We start from the raw sequence: 18789 nt of genomic DNA on the forward strand, positions 1-18789 counted from the left end.
TCTTTGACTTGAACTTTTCCATGTGTTCGTGGTAAAACATATCGCATTGCCATAAAGAAGTGGCAAGGAAAATAAAATCTATATACTTAATCAGCATGTCATTTTCTCTGTGTTACGGGTTAGCTCCATAATTGACTGACACCGAATAAACAGTCCGAAAGAATGATGCAAAGCCTCTCAAACTTGGAGCCATTCAGTAATGTTTCAGCCGTCTGTACTGATGGTGATTATATTGAATAATGCCTTGGCAATCATCCAGAATCCATCTTCAGCTCCAGACTAAGTCAGTAGGGATTATATTAAATGGAGCTTAGAAGAGTGCGAGGGGATCTCGTAGAAATTTACAAAATTCTAACAGGATCAGACAGGGTAGATTCAGAAAGAATGTTCCCATGGTGGGGGAGTCCAGAACTAGGGGTCATAGTTTGAGGATCGGGCTTTTCAGACTGAGGCGAGGAGAAATTTCTTGACCCAGAGGCTGGTGAATCTGTGGAATTCGCTATCGCAGGAAGTAGTTGAGGCTAAAACGTTGTGTAATTTCAAGAAGGAATTAGGTATAGTTCTTGGGGCTAAAGAGATCAAGGGATATCCGGGGAAGGCGGGGTTAGGGTAATGAACTTGATGATCAGCCATGATCCTAATGGCCGAATGACCTCCTCCTGCTTCTATGTTTCTCAGTGTATTGATACTAATCTCACACAGAGTGCTCTTCAGAAAACTGATAAGAAAATCTACATTAGGCACACTTTCATGAATTAGCATGAGCTAGGGCCTTTGTTTGCCCTACTTTGTGTGCAGCACATTAACCCAACAACATTAACAAATAGGAAGATCGTTCAATGGTGCAATGCTATTCACATAGCATTAGACGTTTGTTTCGACTTCCTTCGTATCGATCTCAAATATTACTTTATTCACATAAACTAAGGTGTGGTGATCCTTGCTAATTCAATGTGAACCTATCAAAGTGACATTGACCAATTGTGAAGTTATCAGGTAAGATTACCGCTAATTTTTCCATTACATTAAATAACCCCAAAATTAGTTCAATGTTTTGGAAAATTGGTGATCGGTATTGATTAGAGCAAAGTTTCATAAATCCCGCTGGGTGAGAAAGGCAAATTCACTCAATCTTCCACTTGAAGAGAAATGCTCATGAAATTCGGAGATTTATTGAACTAACAGGAGTGACATTTGTACCAAACTCCTTTCTCCTCAAAATTACATCAAATGAAATCATATAATGGAATTTGAAAGGTGGGCTGGGATTTTACAGAGTTACAGAGAGTGTGCTGGCAGGTCAGTGGGAAGGACGGGAGGTGAAGAATTGGGTAGAATGGTGGGGGGATTGGCATACCCATCACCTTCTTGCCATCACTGGCAATTACCACAGCAATTTTTTCACAGTAACCTCATTGCAGTGTTCATGTAAGCCTACTTGTGACAATAAAGATTATTATTATTATTACCAGGGATAAGGGTAACAGAAAAATCTTGTGGCCTTAAACCAATTAAGGCTCTTAAATGGCCATTAAGGACCCACTTCTCAATGCTCCTTTGAAATGTGGGCAGACCTTGTGGACTGAGACGAAAAGCCCTCTTGAACCACCATCCCACAGCACAATCCCCTGCCCTCATGAAAGACACTACCCTCTCCCTTGCCAGGGCCTGCCTGAATGGCCCTCGCAAGCGTAGTTTCTGGGGCCTCCTCCATTGCGGGCGTTGATGCCTGTTTGCAGTCAGAGCAGTGACCACTTCTCCCTCTGGCGCTGCTGGGGCTGAAGAACGTCTGGCCATCCAATTGACTGACAGCTCTTGGGACAGGACCTCATCCCTTAAAGGGACATGAGCCTGCAGCAGTTAATTATCTGCTGCATGTAAAATTGTGTCGGGAGCTCTCACAAGTGGCAGAGCAGGGTTTGCCCCCAACTTTCTCACTCATAGACGGGGCCATAGCAACCATTTAAAATCCCAGCATTGGCGTCAGATGTGGTAAAGCACTCCTGTTATTACCCCCAGCTTACCCATTGTCTGTCCTAGTTAAGGGTTCCTCAAAAGTCAAAGAAAGCTCTAAATCATCTGGACATAGATAGTTATGCTAGTTTTCATTATGATTCTTGTTTTGGCATTACTGTGCCCTACCGGGAGAATACTATAGTTTTATTTTGTCATGTTATCGTCACTGAATATCTTTACTTAATGTTTTCTAGCTGTTAACCAAGGTCATTTTGGAGGTAATTATTTTCATCTTGTACCCCTGCGAGGGGCAGCGAATATAGGACTTGCCAACGTCCCCTCTGCCAAGTAATCACGTTGTAGCAATTACATTCCATTGTTTACTCCTGTATTGCTTTGTTATTCTTTGGCGTAATATTCTGGAGGATTTAGAAATAAAAGCAGCTCGTTATTACCGCACAAATTTGATTGTTCATTCAGGCATAACCGAGGAAGAGGCAGTAACAAAGAGGTATTGTCACTGGGCTAGTAATCCGGAGACCCGGTCCGATGCTCTGGGGACCCAGGTTCGAATCCCACCACGGCAGATGACCATGAACCCATTGTCGATTGATGTAAAAAATCATCTGGTTCTCCAATGTCCTTATGGGAAGGAAATCAGTCACCCTTAACTGGCCTGGCTCACATGTGACTCCAGATCAATGTGGTTGACTCTTAAATGTCCTCGGGGATGGGCAATAAATGCTGACCCAGCCAGCGACGCCCACATCCCATGAATGAATAAGAGATAACAGCAATGGTGAGAGCTGAGATGTGCGCCTGGCAGAAGGATAGGAGCTTGCAGGTGGTCTAATACCGTGCCAGTCCTCCTTAATCATATTTCTGAGCTCAATTGCGAAGATCAGGGTGGCTATCCTTCACCCTCATTGCGACAGAGTTATGTTATTTGTTACAGCATAAGGACAGGCGTATTGTTTGGAAAGATCGCTGTGGTGCTGAATATCTCTACCATCAGAGCATTCCAGGCAGAAACTGATGACATTAGCAACATTAACTCAATTTGATGTGCACTGCTGTGTGAGGTAGGTCACAGATGTCCTCTCCAGAAAGCACAATCAATCCATCACCTTTCCAACGGATACAACTAAATAAGAGGAAAGCGCTGAACATTCTACTCATTACCACATGACTATCATTTTTAAAAATGTATTCTTTCTGCACAGCGCTCGGCAGCGCTGATGAGGCCAGCATCTGTTGCCGGCCCTGAACTGTCCTTGAACTGTGTGGTTTGCCCGGCCATTTCAGAGAGGCAGTTAGAGTCAGCCACACTGCTGTGGGTGTGGAGTCACATGGAGACAAGGCTTCATTCACGAACTAGATGGATTCTTACAACAACCGTCGATAGCGCTCATGGTCACCATCACTCAATTTCAGATGTTATTAATTAAACTTGAATTCCACCCTTTGCCATGGTCGGACTTGAACCTGCCCTCCCCCCGCTCAGAAAATGGAGCTTGGACCTCCCTCAGGTGCCATTGCCACGATTTCCGCACATGTCATCAGCAATGGTAAACACCAGACACAATCTCCATATCATTCACAAATGTTTAAGTAGCAGGAGTAAAAATGGGGAAAAGCGTTACGGGGATTTTGCAGGGAAAGAATTGACATGGCGGAGAAATGGAATTTTACAGAGCCTGTTGGCAAAAGTTCAGCAAAAAAAGAGATGTTTATTAACAAAATGACACGCGAGATACAGTGAAGAAAATACTACATAGCACCAATCAAACCTTCTCTAGGGTGTGCAGACAATCTGCTAACTGGAAAGAATAACTAAAAGGAACACCTCCAAAGAACACATTGAAGAAAGTAATAAAACAGCAGCCAATAGCTCAACTGTCCTAAAGAGACAGTCAGTGACCAACTGCTCCTGGATGAAGACAAATTTCCAATTGTTTGAGGAGCCTAAACAAATGGGAAACTTATCTCAGCGAGTGAGGTTATTGCACCGTCTCATACGCTTTCACTTAATGGGGACCATAGGCTGCTTTCCCCTTTGAGGGGGGAGAGCTGACTGGTGGTGATTTAACCTGAGGGTCACCACACCTCAGACAAGGGGGTAAGGTTGAGAAGGCGGGCCAACTGAACTAATGAATGAAATGAAATGAAAATCGCTTATTGTCACGAGTAGGCTTCAATGAAGTTACTGTGAAAAGCCCCTAGTCGCCACATTCCGGCGCCTGTCCGGGGAGGCTGGTACGGGAATCGAACCGTGCTGCTGGCCTGCTTGGTCTGCTTTAAAAGCCAGCGATTTAGCCTTGTGAGCTAAACCAGCCCCTTAAAGCAAGCCCCGCTGAAGATCTATTGCAGTATAAGCTTATCTATCTGCATGGAAAATGTACTGTCATTTTGATCTGCTTCTCGTCCTCCCTCAGGATATTCTTGTCTCCACAAACAATTCAAAGCCATTTCCGTACCACCAGGCACAATGGCAGTTCGGAAGGTTAACTAGATAACGCCATGTATAGATATCGGGAACAGGAAATAAAAGGTGTGTTTTAAAATAATTTGTAACAACTTTAATGCCTTTCACCATTAAGAAAACCAAACCAGATTTCCACTCACTGACTATAAAATGAGCAAGGTTATATGACTTGAAGTATTCAGTAAATGTTGGGCTAGCTAATAACACAAATTTAGGACAGCACAAAAAAATTTGGTCTGCAATTATTGCCTGAACTGCACTCACGTGAGAAAAAAAATGGTCATATAAATTTCACAAAGACATTTTTAAGCCAAGTTTCTTTAAAAAGTAAATGTCAATCACATTACTTTATACAAAAGGCAACGGGCTATAAAGTCAATTTTCTGTAAAGATTTCTCTCCTAGGCACTGTTTTTTTTAACTTATTTATGAGTAAGGCATTTTGCTAGCATTGTTGTTACTGTTAAACCTTTTGAGGACTGCAATATTGCTTTGCGTCTTAATCAAGAATAAAACAAGGCTACAATCATTTTGCTTTATTCTAAGAATGTGATGAATTATAAAACATTACATGTTGTGAAAATGTGATTAATTCTACCGCACAATATTGGTAGAAATATAGGTAATCATTTTGTTAGTGTGTGAACCAAATGCAGTATGCATTCTGAAAAGCATTGGCTATTTCAGTACTCAAATGGTTAACAATTCCAAAAACCAATTTCAGTTCTTCATAAAATGCAACCATTGCCTTTCCTTACATCACTCAATAAAATGCTGACGTCCTGTATCATTCCTTTTTGACAGAGTCAGTGCTTTTTTCTCCTTCACAGTATAACCAATACAATGAAAACAGGTAAAGTGCAAAACACCCCATAAAGTCATAGTGATAAACAGTAACTAGAAACACAACGAACAAAACAGAACAGCAAACTTTCCAGACTGTGTTTTTCAAAGTGATTTCGTCTGCAAATGGCTCGCTCTGTAACCACGATTCCTCACGCTTACCGCTGCCATCGGAAGCCTCACTTGCCTGCTCATTCCCAAGTATTTTCTCATTATATTCCCCAGATTCTAAACCTTCTGTATAGGGATGGATATTACGAGAGGCTTTACTGTTTGGTTCCCTTAACTCATCCTCTTCAATGGGTGTACTAATCAATATGATTGGACCTAAGTGTTTATGATGGCTGCATGACTCAGAATTCTGTGGTAATATGGTATTTCTACATTTGCTTTCTCTTGTATCATTTGAGGTATGTGGGGTTGAGCTTATTTTGGTAATAGTTTGAGGCCTTACTGCATTTTGATTCATGCTCTCATCTATTTGCACTTGTTGAGTGCCATGGCACAACTCTATCGTTTCAAGACTGTGGGCATCTATTGATTCAGGAAATATATCAGCTTTTTCTCTTTCACTCTCCGCCATAACCTCATTGTCTGTCCCACATTCTTGTGTATCAACTGCCTCACACTCCATGCTCGTTTCATGGTCAACTTCCCCTTTGACTCTCTGTTCAGGAGCAGACACAGCTTCCTTTATCGTTTGGGACATACTAGTAACTTTATGTAACTGGGCAAATCCCGTGGACCTGGATTCGTCTGTCCCATTGAAGTGCTGCAAAATGTTTTTAATGCTCGTTGCTTCTTCTCCGTTAAGTTCTGCTTTTCCCACCACTGCAGGCTCGTCAGCATCCAGCACACGGTAATTTTGTTGAAAGTCCATTTCTGAAACATTACTGCTCTGTGTAAAGTCAATAGCTGTCTCATTCTCACTGCAACGTGCTTTTTCCTCTGGGAGCTCAGCAAGGTTAATAGCCAACTGCTTTGCAATCTCTGCATCTGCTTGATTACCTTCGCCATTGTCTGTTATTTTAGGTCCCACGGATTCAAAAATATTTTCAGGAATGCTCTCATTTGTATCAGTGATTTTACAAGAGAGTCTCCCTTCTTGACGATCAGGAAACGCCTTCGTTGAATCGGTAACATCTTCCCCATTGTATGCTGTAATTGTGGCTTCACTTTGATTCTCCACAGCCAATTTAAAATCAGTTAATCTTGGTGCAACTTCTAAAGATTGTCCATAACTACAAGGGTATTTTATATCCTCTGAACTTGGTACAGATGTTCTTGTACACAGATTTTCCATTGGAGCGGCTTCTTCTGCTGTGTTTTTCTGAGGAGTATCAGGTACATCCTCGCCCATTTGTGCACACACTATATTCATTTTGGGTACGATGCAATCACCAAGCTCTGAAACGCCTTTTGCATTTTGTCCATGAGTAATGTAGAGTTGTAAAGGCTGTTCGTGTTTTGACGTTAAGTGGAAAGCCGTGGAAAGTGGAAAGAACTCTGAGATTTTTTCTCCACTTGGCAAACGCGGCACGTCTTTCTCTTTTTGTGATATGGATGTGGTAATTCTTCCTTCATCCCCGGTAATTTCAAACAAAGCTGCCTCTATTGCTTCCTTTACTACTGCATCCGCTAACATGCAGGATGGAGCACTAACGCTTCGCTCTGCGATTGGTGCGGAGGCTACTGCATTGTCTTTCTCTCCGTTCGCAGTATTCCTGTTTGTTGAATGAATCTCTGGAATTTGTACCAGAATCTTACTCGCTTCACAAGGGTCTGGGTCTGGATCTTCCGAAGGTCCCTGCAGCACAGGGAATTCCGTAGCCTTCGCCGCAGTCTCAATATCTGGCACATTTGTAACTTGCAGCTGTTCACTAGATACGATTTGGAGACAAACCTCAAGCTCCTTCCCTAGATTATGATGCTTTTCCTTATCTGAAGCACCGTGCATAGTAGTATATTGTGTAAATTCTATGATGCCTGTGGTGTCTGTTGCAAATCTTCTGTCATTTGAATACATACCACAAGAATTTTCTTCTTTTGAAGAAACTTGGCAGGTCACTTCTCTTCCAATTTCTGAATGATCACTAAATTTCTCTTTTGAACTAAGCTGGGGAGCTCGTTTAATTGCATTTTGCTCTTGAATACTTTCTGCTCCTTCCTTAGTCAAAATAGTTTTCTCGGAAAAATCATCTTGCTTTAGACCTTCTGAATTCTCAGCTCTACTGTAATACTTAAGCGGTTCGTGTGTGTCACCTATTTTTGCTCTTAAAATCATTTCTAGCTTTGATGAGATTGAGCTGTGGACGGATGGACTGCTTCTATCTGGCTGACGTTCCATATCAGCGTTGGTGCGTACTGTAGAACCAGCGATGGACTCGGTTTCATTCTTCAATAATGTATTACCAGTTAAATAAGCATTTTCACCGCTTCCACTTCCAGCATTAGTCGCCTCTTGCAGAGCGTCTACATGATTTTGTACATTAGTAGGGGGCTTACCACATTTATCTATAGCGCCCTGAATGATTACCAAGTTATTCTGCTCTGTGTTGCTTCCTGAGAAACTATTCCATCCTAGTTCAGGCTCAGCTGATGTATCGATTACGTGCGGTGTAACAGCTTCGCCGCTTCCCTGAGAGAGAGGAAGGCTGCCTTCATGTAGTAAATGTGCTTCATCACAAAACAAATGAGAAAATTGGGTCATTGTGTTGTCATTGCTTGCTACAACATTAGCACTATCTGCTTGTCCTGTTGCATTTATACTTCCCTCGTGACTCTGTGTTGACAGATTGTCTAATCGGAATTTAACCCACACAGATTCATTCTCTTGCTTTACCTCATTCTCTGCGTGGTCATTTACACTTGCAAATTTGTTATATTCAACATCTATATCATTCTGTTGACTAATTGGTGATTCACTGATTGCAACGGCATTCTTTTCATTTTCTTCTTTAACGTGAGAGTGTGATCCATCAATAAGTGTTAAATTAGTTTCCTGATCTCTTGAGGTGGTCAATGAAATGTGCCATGGAGGATTTATCTGTAAAAATAAATTAATCAGTGACAAGTGACAGTTATGCCTTCTTCAAAACTATTTTCATACATTTAATAATATTTAACACATGTGATTGCCCAAGGGCAGCCAATAAATTAAAACCCTCATGGAATAGATTGATCACTTAAATCAATTGCTGCGTCAAATTACTATGGATGTTTAAGTCTCCTATCAGCCCCCAAAAATAAGAGTTTTGAGAGATTTAAAACTGCAGTCACAAACAAAATATGTTCAATCCCCAACTAACAGCATAAAACAAATGACTCTGTCATATCAGATATTAATCAAAGCCTATCCAAAGACTAATTTAAACATCCCATGACCTCTTCATCTGGGAAGAGTTACAGAAATGCAGCAAGACAAAGTTCTCTCATAATGATATTTAACTGATATGTGGCAAACTGCGCCATAGTGGAAAAAAAAACACATCAACTGGGCTATTGAATTGGAAAGAAATGATTTGGCAACCTGCAACCTGAGGTAAAATCAAAATATCTCAAGAATTCCTTCGTCAATTCCTTTGTATTACATGTAATAAAAGAGGAAGAGGAAGGTTTGAAACATGGGGCCTCACAGTAGCATGGTGGTTAGCATCAATGCTTCACAGCTCCAGGGTCCCAGGTTCGATTCCCGGCTGGGTCACTGTCTGTGTGGAGTCTGCACGTCCTCCCCGTGTGTGCGTGGGTTTCCTCCGGGTGCTCCGGTTTCCTCCCACAGTCCAAAGATGTGCGGGGTTAGGTGGATTGGCCATGCTAAATTGCCCGTAGTGTAAGGTTAATGGGGGGATTGTTGGGTTACGGGTATACGGGTTACGTGGGTTTAAGTAGGGTGATCATTGCTCGGCACAACATCGAGGGCCGAAGGGCCTGTTCTGTGCTGTACTGTTCTATGTTCTATGTTCTATGAGTTTACTCGATAGAACCGATTCAATGTGATTCAAAACCAAGAGGTTGAATTTAATCCCAGACCGGTTTCAGGTGTGTGGAAGTGGAGTGTCTGCAAAATGCACCTACTGGCACCAAAATGCACCTACTGGCACCCATCTTTGGCATGCTGACATGGCCAGAAATCAGCAGTGGCCAGTAGTCAGGAGAGAACTTCAGGTGGCTGGAAGTTCAGGTTGTTGAGCGGCGCGGTTAGCACTGTTGCTTCACAGCGCCAGGGTCCCAGGTTCGATTCCCGGCTTGGGTCACTGGCTGTGCGGAGTCTGCACGTTCTCCCCGTGTCTGCGTGGGTTTCCTCCGGGTGCTCCGGTTTCCTCCCATGTGTCCTCAAAAGACGCGCTTGTTAGGTGAATTGGGCATCCTGAATTCTCCCTCTGTGTACACGAACAGGCGCCGGAATGTGGTGACCAGGGGAATTTCACAATAACTCCATTGCAAATGTAAGCCTACTTGTGACAATAAAGATTATTATTATTATGAGGTCAACTAGTGGTTAACTAAGATGTTTGACATGGCCTCGTGGATGACGAGTTGGTGTGGCAATGGTGTTTGGGTCAGGAAAAGCTAATGCCCAGGGAAACACCCCTGTTTTTCTCTGACACAATGAAGTTTATCTTGGGAGAGCCGCTTTGATCTGGAACCCAGCTACTAACCTGTTTCTTCTGGTGGGCAAGCCACGGTGACTATACCCACCCAGTCTAATTAAAATGCAATTAAGTGTAATTAATGCAATGGCTTCCTTTTTTGCATAGATTCATGTGGTGCTCCAAGAAGAGGAAGGTTTGAAGCATAGGTTTGCTCCATAGAATGTATTCAATGTGATTCAAAACCAAGAGGTTGAATTTAATCCCAAAAGGACTTCAGGCTTGTGGGAGTGGAGTGAGTGCACTAGCAGGATAAAAGGCAAAATGGTTTGGCAAGGTGAAATAAACCGATTATTTTTACCTTTACACCTGTTATAACCCACACGAGGCCCACGGGGTTGGACCAATTAGTCTCGCCACGAATCTTGTCATGGACGAGCTACAGGGAACGGAGGTCGATGGTGTGTGACGTGCCCCCTCCCGGCGAATGACACCCCCATAAAAACAGGAACCACCAGAATCCCACCCTGGACAGAATGCTTTCGAGGTCAGGGCTGAGGATTTAGGACTGCGTCGATTATGCAGGATCTGTTTCCTGAACCAGACGAGAAAGACCCTGGACAATGTGGGGTGTGCAGGTGAAGAAGACACGGGGAGCGGAAACTACCGGGGGAACAGTCCACCTGCCCCGCAACTCCACCAGAGGTAGGCGCCAGCCCAGATTCTGCACCCTACTCTTAGAACAGCCAAAATGCATAGAGGCACACAAGGTTGCCCCTATTAGAATAACCATTCAAATAAACGGCATTCCTTGGAAATGGAATTGGACACGGGAGCTGCCACCGCTGCCGCCTCAGTCATTGGCAGGCAAACATTCAAGAAAATCAAGTCAGGAGTACAATGCCTGCTGTTACGAGATACTGCAGCATGATTGGCCACATAAACAGGAAAACCACTGACCATAGCAGGGACCATGATGACCCGTATAGCAGTACGTTAGATTACCATTGATTATAGTGAAAGGACATGGACCCAGTTTATGAGGACACAATTGGCTGCAGCATCTCCAACTTGGTTGGCAGCGAACTTTCCAGATGGGCTCAGGAGACCTCTACGAGATATTGGAGGATTGGGGAAAATTAAAGGAGCCATGGTGAAAATTCATGTAACCCTTGACATACAACCTCAATATTTACGGGTTGCCCGGTTCCCAAGCGCTGCTGCCAAGAATGAGCACATTAAGAAGTCTTACAACACCAGGTTGAAGTCCAACAGGTTTGTTTTCATTCACTAGCTTTCGGGACACAGCTCCTTCCTCAGGTGAATGAAGAGGTGGGTTCCAGAAACATATATATAGACAAAGTCAATGATGCAAGACGATACTTTGAATGCGAGTCTTTGCAGGTAATTAAATCTTTACAGATCCAGACGGAGCAACTGGAGAGAGGGATAATCACAGGTTAAAGAGGTGTGAATTGTCTCAAGCCAGGACAGTTGGTAGGATTTTGCAAGCCCAGACCAGATCGTGGGGGGTGAATGTACTGCGACATGAATCAAAGGTCCCGGTTGAGGCCGTACTCATGTGTGCGGAACTTGGCCATAAGTTTCTGCTCGGCGGTTCTGCATTGTCACGTGTCCTGATGTCCATTCATCCGTATACAGAGGCACTCATGCGCCTCGGCTAACGTTGTCTACCTCATACGCTACAGGAAAGGATGTCCCGAAGCGTGATACATTGGCAAGACCATGCAGACCGTACGACAACGGATGATCGGACATCGCACGACAATCACCAGGCAGGAATGTTCCCTTCCAGTCGGGGAACACTTTAGCAGTCAAGGAAATTCAGCCTCTGATCTTCAGGTAAGCATTCTCCAAGGTGACACCATGTATAAAAGCTCAGCCCAACTGGAGCCAAGCAGAGAAGTCCCGACTGGGACCTGTGTACATCTTGTAAATAGTTGTGAATATAAATAAATAACCAGTTTCTCTACGCCTCCCGTGTGGATTCCTCTGTGGTCACAGTAACACTTGTTTCTGCTTGGTGTGTGTGCGTGTGTGGGGGGTGGGGGGTTTAAAGGTGACCTCCAAGAATATATTTCAACAGTGGAAAGATTTAATAGATTATTAGGTAACCAATTAGACGCAATTGTATAGAATCATGTCCATTGATCAATCATTTGTTTCTCAATTTAATCAAACTAAATTATCCAGCTGAGTATTAACTCATAGATCATCAAACCATTTTCTTTGTTACACATTAGAAAATCTGATTTTGTGACTTGTCAGACAGGCTAATGTACAGAATCCGATGCAGGTTAAAATGATTGAATGTTTGCCGTAATTGTTATATGAAATGGTTTTTCGTGTATACTTACCCAGTTCGATATTCTACAAGAAAGGAAAAACTTGCATTAATATTGTTCTCTTAATGATCACAGGACACCCATAATGAAGTCCTTTTGAAGTCTGGTCACTGTCCAAATGGGGAAATGCGGCAGCTAATGTGTGTTCTGCAGGGTCTCCTAAACACAAGTGCGATGAGACCCGTTTTGGTGAGTTCATATCAGGGATCAACACAGGGCAACAAAAATGGGAAAGCTTAACTGCTATTCATAGAATCATAGAATCCCTACAGTGCAGAAAGAAGCCATTTGGCCCATTGAGTTTGCACCGACACTTTGAACGACCACACTACCTAGGTTCAAACCCCCCCCCCCCCCCACCCCCGTCCTATTCCTGCAACCCTGCCCTGAGAAGCAATTTAGCATGACCAATCCACCTAACGTGCACATCTTTGGACTGCGGTGGAAAACTGGAGCGCCCGGAGGAAACCCACGCAGACGCGGGGAGAACGTGCAGACTCCGCACAAACTGTCACCCGAGGTTGTAATTGAACTTGAGTCCCTGGAGTTGTGAGGCAGTAATGCTAACCATTGTGCCACCATTACATTATGCCATGGGGATCTTTTAAATTCACCAATGAGGGTAGTGGGGACTATTGTTTAATGACTCATCTCATAGAGGGCTCATCTGGCAGTAAAGCACTCCCATATTGCTGCCCCGGAGTGTCAGCTGTGATTAAGTGCTCAAACTCTGGAATGGTACTTGAACCAACTATGTTCTGACTCAGGTGAGAACTCTGCCACTGAGAAAAGGTTAAACCATGCTTTCTTGGTCCATAAATGGATGATTAATAAACATGAAAATACTTACAAATTTTGAACATTCACAAGATCTAGTGATTTCAGTAAACTTAAGCTAACCTATTGTTTAGCACCAGATATTTGAAAAATGTGAAGAAAACAAAGCATAAATTTCTTGAATTATTTAGTGTGAGCTGAAAGTCACATTTAAAACAGGCAGAAATTTGCATAGCTAATATTTTATTTATAATTTCAATATGAAAAGAGGACTTAAAAGGCCATTTCGCACAAGATGTACCATTTATTTGACAGGCTCATACTGGTGAGAACCTTTAATCAACACACTGTACTCATTTTTATTTGGAATCATACCTTCGAAGACACTAACCGGTAAAGATGTAAAATTACCATGTTATAGAAATTTGACGGTACTCTATGTTTCATTGAAGAGCATGCCTCTTGCTGAACAGTGCTTACCATCAAATAACAAAGTAAGTACAATTATGCGATTTACAATTGATTGTGGTAGACAAGCGATAGACAAGGTTTGATTCCAAGGAAACTAAGACAGTTTATAGAAATTACCAAACAGCTGGGACAGCCAATTTGAAAGGTTCATTAAAATAAATTGACAATGGAGTGGACAGTTCTGATCCTTCTTAAAGGAGAGCAATTGAGGAAGGAAATATGGGGCAAAACATCATCCAGGGAGAATAATATGGCTACTTAGCAAATGTCTAAACTTTAATACCTCAGCTCACCAAGTAGAAGATTGATTAAAATTTTTGTTTCCTTACTTGAAAAATATGCAACCTGGCAGTTTGGCCGTTAGTTCTGATAAAACAAAACCCTCCAAACTCAACGGGAAAGCTGAAATTTGGGTCAGTTATATGCAAAATTTGTCAATGAAAGTTTACCAAGAGACAAAGCTGACCATTTCATCCAAATATCTTGGTGCTGGGATCCCAGCTATTCACAATATATATATTAATGATTTAGATGAGGGAGCTAAACGTAATATCTCCAAATTTGCAGATGACACAAAGTTGGGTGGGAGGGTGAGCTGTGAGGAGGATGCAGGGACCCTTCGCTGTGATTTGGACAAGTTGAGTGAGTGGGCAAATGAATGGCAGATGCAGTATAATGTCGATAAACGTGAGGTTATCCACTTTGGCAGCAAAGTGGATGGCAGATTATTATCTGAATGGTCATAAATTAGGAGAGGGGAATGTACAACGAGATCTGGGTATCGTAGTACACCAGTCACTGAAGGTAAGCATGCAGGTACAGCAAGCGGTAAAGAAGGCAAATGATATGTTGGCTATCATAGCAAGAGGATTCGAGTAAAGAAGCAGGAGTGTCTTGCTGCAATTATACAGGGTAATGGTGAGACCACACCTGGAATATTGTGTGTAGTTTTGGTCTCCTTATCTGAGGAAGGATGTTTGTGCAATAGAGGGAGTGCAGAGTAGGTTTACCAGAATGATTCTTGGGATGGCAGGACTGATGTATGAAAAAGATTGAGTCGCTAGAGTTCAGAAGACTGAGATCTCATAGAAACTGATCAAATTCTGGACAGGGTAGATGCAAGAAGGATTCCCCTGATAGTGGCGGTGTGAAAAACCAGGGATCACAGTCTGAAGATACCGGGCAGGCCATTTAGGACAGAGATGAGCAGAAATATCTTCACCCAGAGAGTGGTCAGCCTGTGGAATTCATTACCACAGAAAGTTGAGGCCAAAACACTTTTGGTTTTCAAATCGCAGTTAGATATGGCACTTAGACAAAGAGCATCAAAGCATTTGAGGGAAAAGTGGAATTAGGCTATTGAGTTGGATGATCAGCCATGATTATAATGAATGGCGGAGCAGGCTCAAAGGGCCGAATGGCTTCCTCCTGCAAGTTAACCACCGCATTGTGCCTGTTGCATCAGTTAAAAAGCAGGAAAGGCCAAAATCGACATTTACGCCAGGCGTGAACCAGTTTACCATCTAACCGTCCCGCTCCCAATTGCGAATTCTGGATCTCACCCAAATAGGGCGAGAATATCAGGAACCCCAATTTGCATTAATTTCCATCTCATTCGCGAGATTAAAGCCGAATGCAATGGCCTCCTGGGAATTAATCGACTCCCCAGAGAGATTTCACACAGGTGTTATTTGGTACTGCTTTTCAAAAACGTGAAGCTGGCGCATCGTTTGCTGAGGGGAACTGCGGAGGTGAGTAGCCATTTCCATTTTTGGGCATGCAGCTCAAAGGCGTGGGGGATCCCTCAGGGGGTTCGGCTTGGTCCGGAGGGGAGGTGGTGAAGCGTTCCAGGCTGGGGATCACCCCTGGGCTGGGTGGGGGGGTGGGGCATGTAGTGGTGGTGAGGGGGTTTCTGTCCATGAGGCCTACAAGTCATCTTTAAATATGGTGGAGACCCATGACTGGGGCAACTACAGCTGCTGCCTGTCTGTCCTACCAAACAGTTCTAGGACAGAGCCCTGTATGTCCTACCAAACAGTTCCAGGACAGAGCCCTGTTAAATGCTGAAGGTCACTTTAACACCCTTTGACTGTGAGCAGCCTCTAGCTTCGCGCTCCTAATCTACGGACATCCGGTGCGGAGGGCCTCCTCGTGAACCTGCTCCTGGGCCTTGCCAAACTTGCCATTTATAGGTCCAGGCAGCGGGCGACCGAGGGGGTTGGCCAGTCTGACTGTCTGCCCATCTTCCGCGGCCTTGTTCATGGCCGGGTGTCCCTGGATAGGGAGCATGCGGTGTCCACGGGCACACTCGGGGCCTTCCGTGCTCGGTGGGTACCGCAGGGGTTGGATTGCCTTATCGACCCCGATTCTCACACTTTAATTTGACGGGATTTTGCTAAGTTTTTGTTTCCTTTCTCGTTCTTTTTGGGCTGTGCTCCACTCGTTGTTTTGGGGCACTCCCCTCTTTTGTTTTAGCCATCAGTTACTTTATGTTCTTTAGCTTGGTTTTCACACCCATCATCACGCCAGTGTCAGTGGCAGATGCTGGCCTAATCCAGCACGTGTAGATAGACGTGCAGGTCACAGATTAACAAAAAACACAAAAAACAAAAGAAAATAATAAGAAACAAAACAAATACACAAAAACATAAATTATAGTGAGAAGACCCTATAAAAGGTCTAGCTTCACAACTGAAGGCTTTTGCTAATGATGAATTGGCCTCGTTAGTTGTGACAGCACTTCACAGGAGCAGCTTGTGTTTGCTGCTTGCTCCTGCTGGTGACTGCAGGTGCCTGGAGGCTGCTGTTGCTGTTTCCTTCCTTTTCTGTATCTGGAAAGAAGGATCATTTTTTTCTAAGATACCTGGGCCCTGGAACACTGGGCTCAGGGGAATGTATGAGTCCAGAAGGCAATCCAGTTTGAAACAAGAAAACACTGCGGGACCTGGTTGGTGAATTAGACATTTTGAATTCTCCCTCTGCGTACCCGAACAGGCGCTGGAGTGTGGCGACTCGGGGATTTTCACGTTAACTTCATTGTAGTGTTTATGTAAGCCTACTTGTGACAACAATAAAGATAATTATTGTTATTATATTACTTAATTTAGAAATAAATGTGGCGATGTACTTTTAACCTGGATACCCTCGTCAATAGCATGACAGTGGTTATTTTAAAAGGAACGGACCTCCCGCATATTCTTCAGGAAAAATATGCTCCCATTATATGCCAATTATTAAATCCGGGCATGCATATCCATAAATTAGGTCACATGTTTTGCTTCACAGGACTTATCAACTTCTTGTAAGAGGTGTCACCTTGCCACAGCAAGGCAAAGTTGTGGTGAAAAGCTGACACAGTAAAGGCCATTTGCCACTCCAGCAAGGGTAAGAAAAGAGATAAATGTGAGTTGCCCAGTCCTGCTGTAGGAGAATGCATCAACAGAATGAGTTTACGGCAAATTACCTCTAGTTTGTTTTGGCAAGGGATCCAGAAATGTCTGATCTCCCTGCCTACAATAATTGCCTGTTTACACACCTTAACTTGAGGCTGGTTTGACTTCCAATTTCAAACCCCCCCCCCCCACCTAATTTACCACATTACAAATTAAGAAGGTTCAAACTAATGGCAGCGCAGTGGCACAGTGGTTAGCACTGCTGCTTCACAGCTCCAGGGACCCGGATTTAATTCCAGCCTCGGGTCACAGTCTATGTGGCGTTTGCACGTTCTCCCTGTGTCTGTGTGGATTTCCTCCGGATGCTCCAGTTTCCTCCCACAGTCCGAAGAAGTGCAGGTCAGGTGGATTGGCCATGATAAATTGCCCTTAGTGTCCAAGTGGGGTTATGGGAATAGGGTGGAGACGTGGGCTTCAGTAGGGTGCTCTTTCCAAGAGCTAGTGGAGACCCGAAGGGCCAAATGGCCTCCTTCTGCACTGCAGGGATTCTATGATTCCCATTACCATGCATTGAGTTCCAGCCCAAAACGCTATGAGCAGAATTGATTCCTTATTTCATAGAATAGAATCATAGAATCACGACAGTGCAGGAAAAGGCCTTTTGGTCCATCGAGTCTGCACTGACACTTTGAAAGACCACCTTACCCAGGCACAGTAACCCCAGGGGCAATTCAGCATGGCCAATCCATCTAACCTCCATATCTTTGGACTGTGGGAGCGACCCGGAGGAAACTCACGCAGACAAGGGGAGAATGTTCAAACTCCACATAGAGGCTGGAATTGAACCCGGGTCCCGGCTGCTGTGAGGCAGCAGTGCTCACCAGAGTGCTCCCCTGCCGCCACCATTTAACTTCACTAAAGGTGCAACAAAAAATAAAATGAGATATTTTGAGTCTCATTGTAAAACACTTTCTGTCTATTTCTATGTTATCTTTGTTTATTTTGGCCATGGTGTAATTAGGCACAGCAATTTCTTGCATTTTGCCACATGCGGCTAATACCTGACTGGCCCCAAATGGGTCATTGCCTGTTATTATAATAAGGCTTGTTTTAATTCAGGCAATCCAGGATTTAATTGGCAAATAGGAAACAGAGGGCAGTTATCAGAGATAATTGTTCTAATTGGTAAGCAATGACTAGTCATGCCCCTCCCCCAACCCCCCAGTGATAAGACTTTACATCTTGGATGTTAAAATGTTGATGAGATTCTTGTTACAAACTGTCTAAATTCAAGGATGACAACATTTCTGGATAAACAGTATGCTCCAGGGAAGGAAAAATCTGCAGGCACTTAACAATTTGAGCAGACTGACAAATAGCATTTCATGCCAAGAAACCGAAGATTATCCATTTGGTCGTAAAAACAATAAGTATGATTACAAGTTTGAAGGATGTTTTGTTACTGTGGCGCTGCTGGACCATCAATCAGGTGAGCGGGATCACCAAAAGTTGAAAGTTTGATTATGTTGTACAGTGATAATTGACAGGAAATCTAACTCCATATTCTCTGAGCTATTGTTACGTAAATAGAATGCTCGAGGCCTTCCACCACTCGGGGGCATCACGGGAGTTAAAGCATCTGGCAAAGGATGCCGAAAAGGCTTTTGACCGGGTGGAGTGGGACTGTTTATGGGAGGTGCTGGGACGGTTTGGATTTGGAGAGGACTTTGTGGACTGAGTTAAACTGCTATATCGGGCCCCGGAGGCTAGTGTATGGACGAACTGGATGACATCTGAGTATTTTAGACTACCCCACGGGACAAGACAGGGATGCCCCCTCTCTCCACTGCTGTTTGCGTTGGCCATAGAACTGCTGGCAATTGCTCTGAGAGTGGCAAGGGGATGGAAGGG

General features: G+C 43.7%; 1 protein-coding gene across 1 annotated transcript in view; it reads right to left on the minus strand.

The window, feature by feature from the left end:
- Positions 1–4512: 4512 nt before the first annotated feature.
- Positions 4513–18789, minus strand: part of LOC119955019 — a 70665-nt gene continuing 56388 nt past the window's right edge. The window contains exon 4 of the mRNA XM_038780824.1: positions 4513–8329. Within this exon, the coding sequence (XP_038636752.1) occupies positions 5228–8329 (3102 nt within the window). The 3' untranslated portion in view covers positions 4513–5227. The remainder of the gene's footprint in view (positions 8330–18789) is intronic.

Source organism: Scyliorhinus canicula, chromosome 20 (assembly GCF_902713615.1).
Source record: "Scyliorhinus canicula chromosome 20, sScyCan1.1, whole genome shotgun sequence".
In the NCBI taxonomy this organism is placed as follows: Eukaryota; Metazoa; Chordata; class Chondrichthyes; order Carcharhiniformes; family Scyliorhinidae; genus Scyliorhinus; species Scyliorhinus canicula.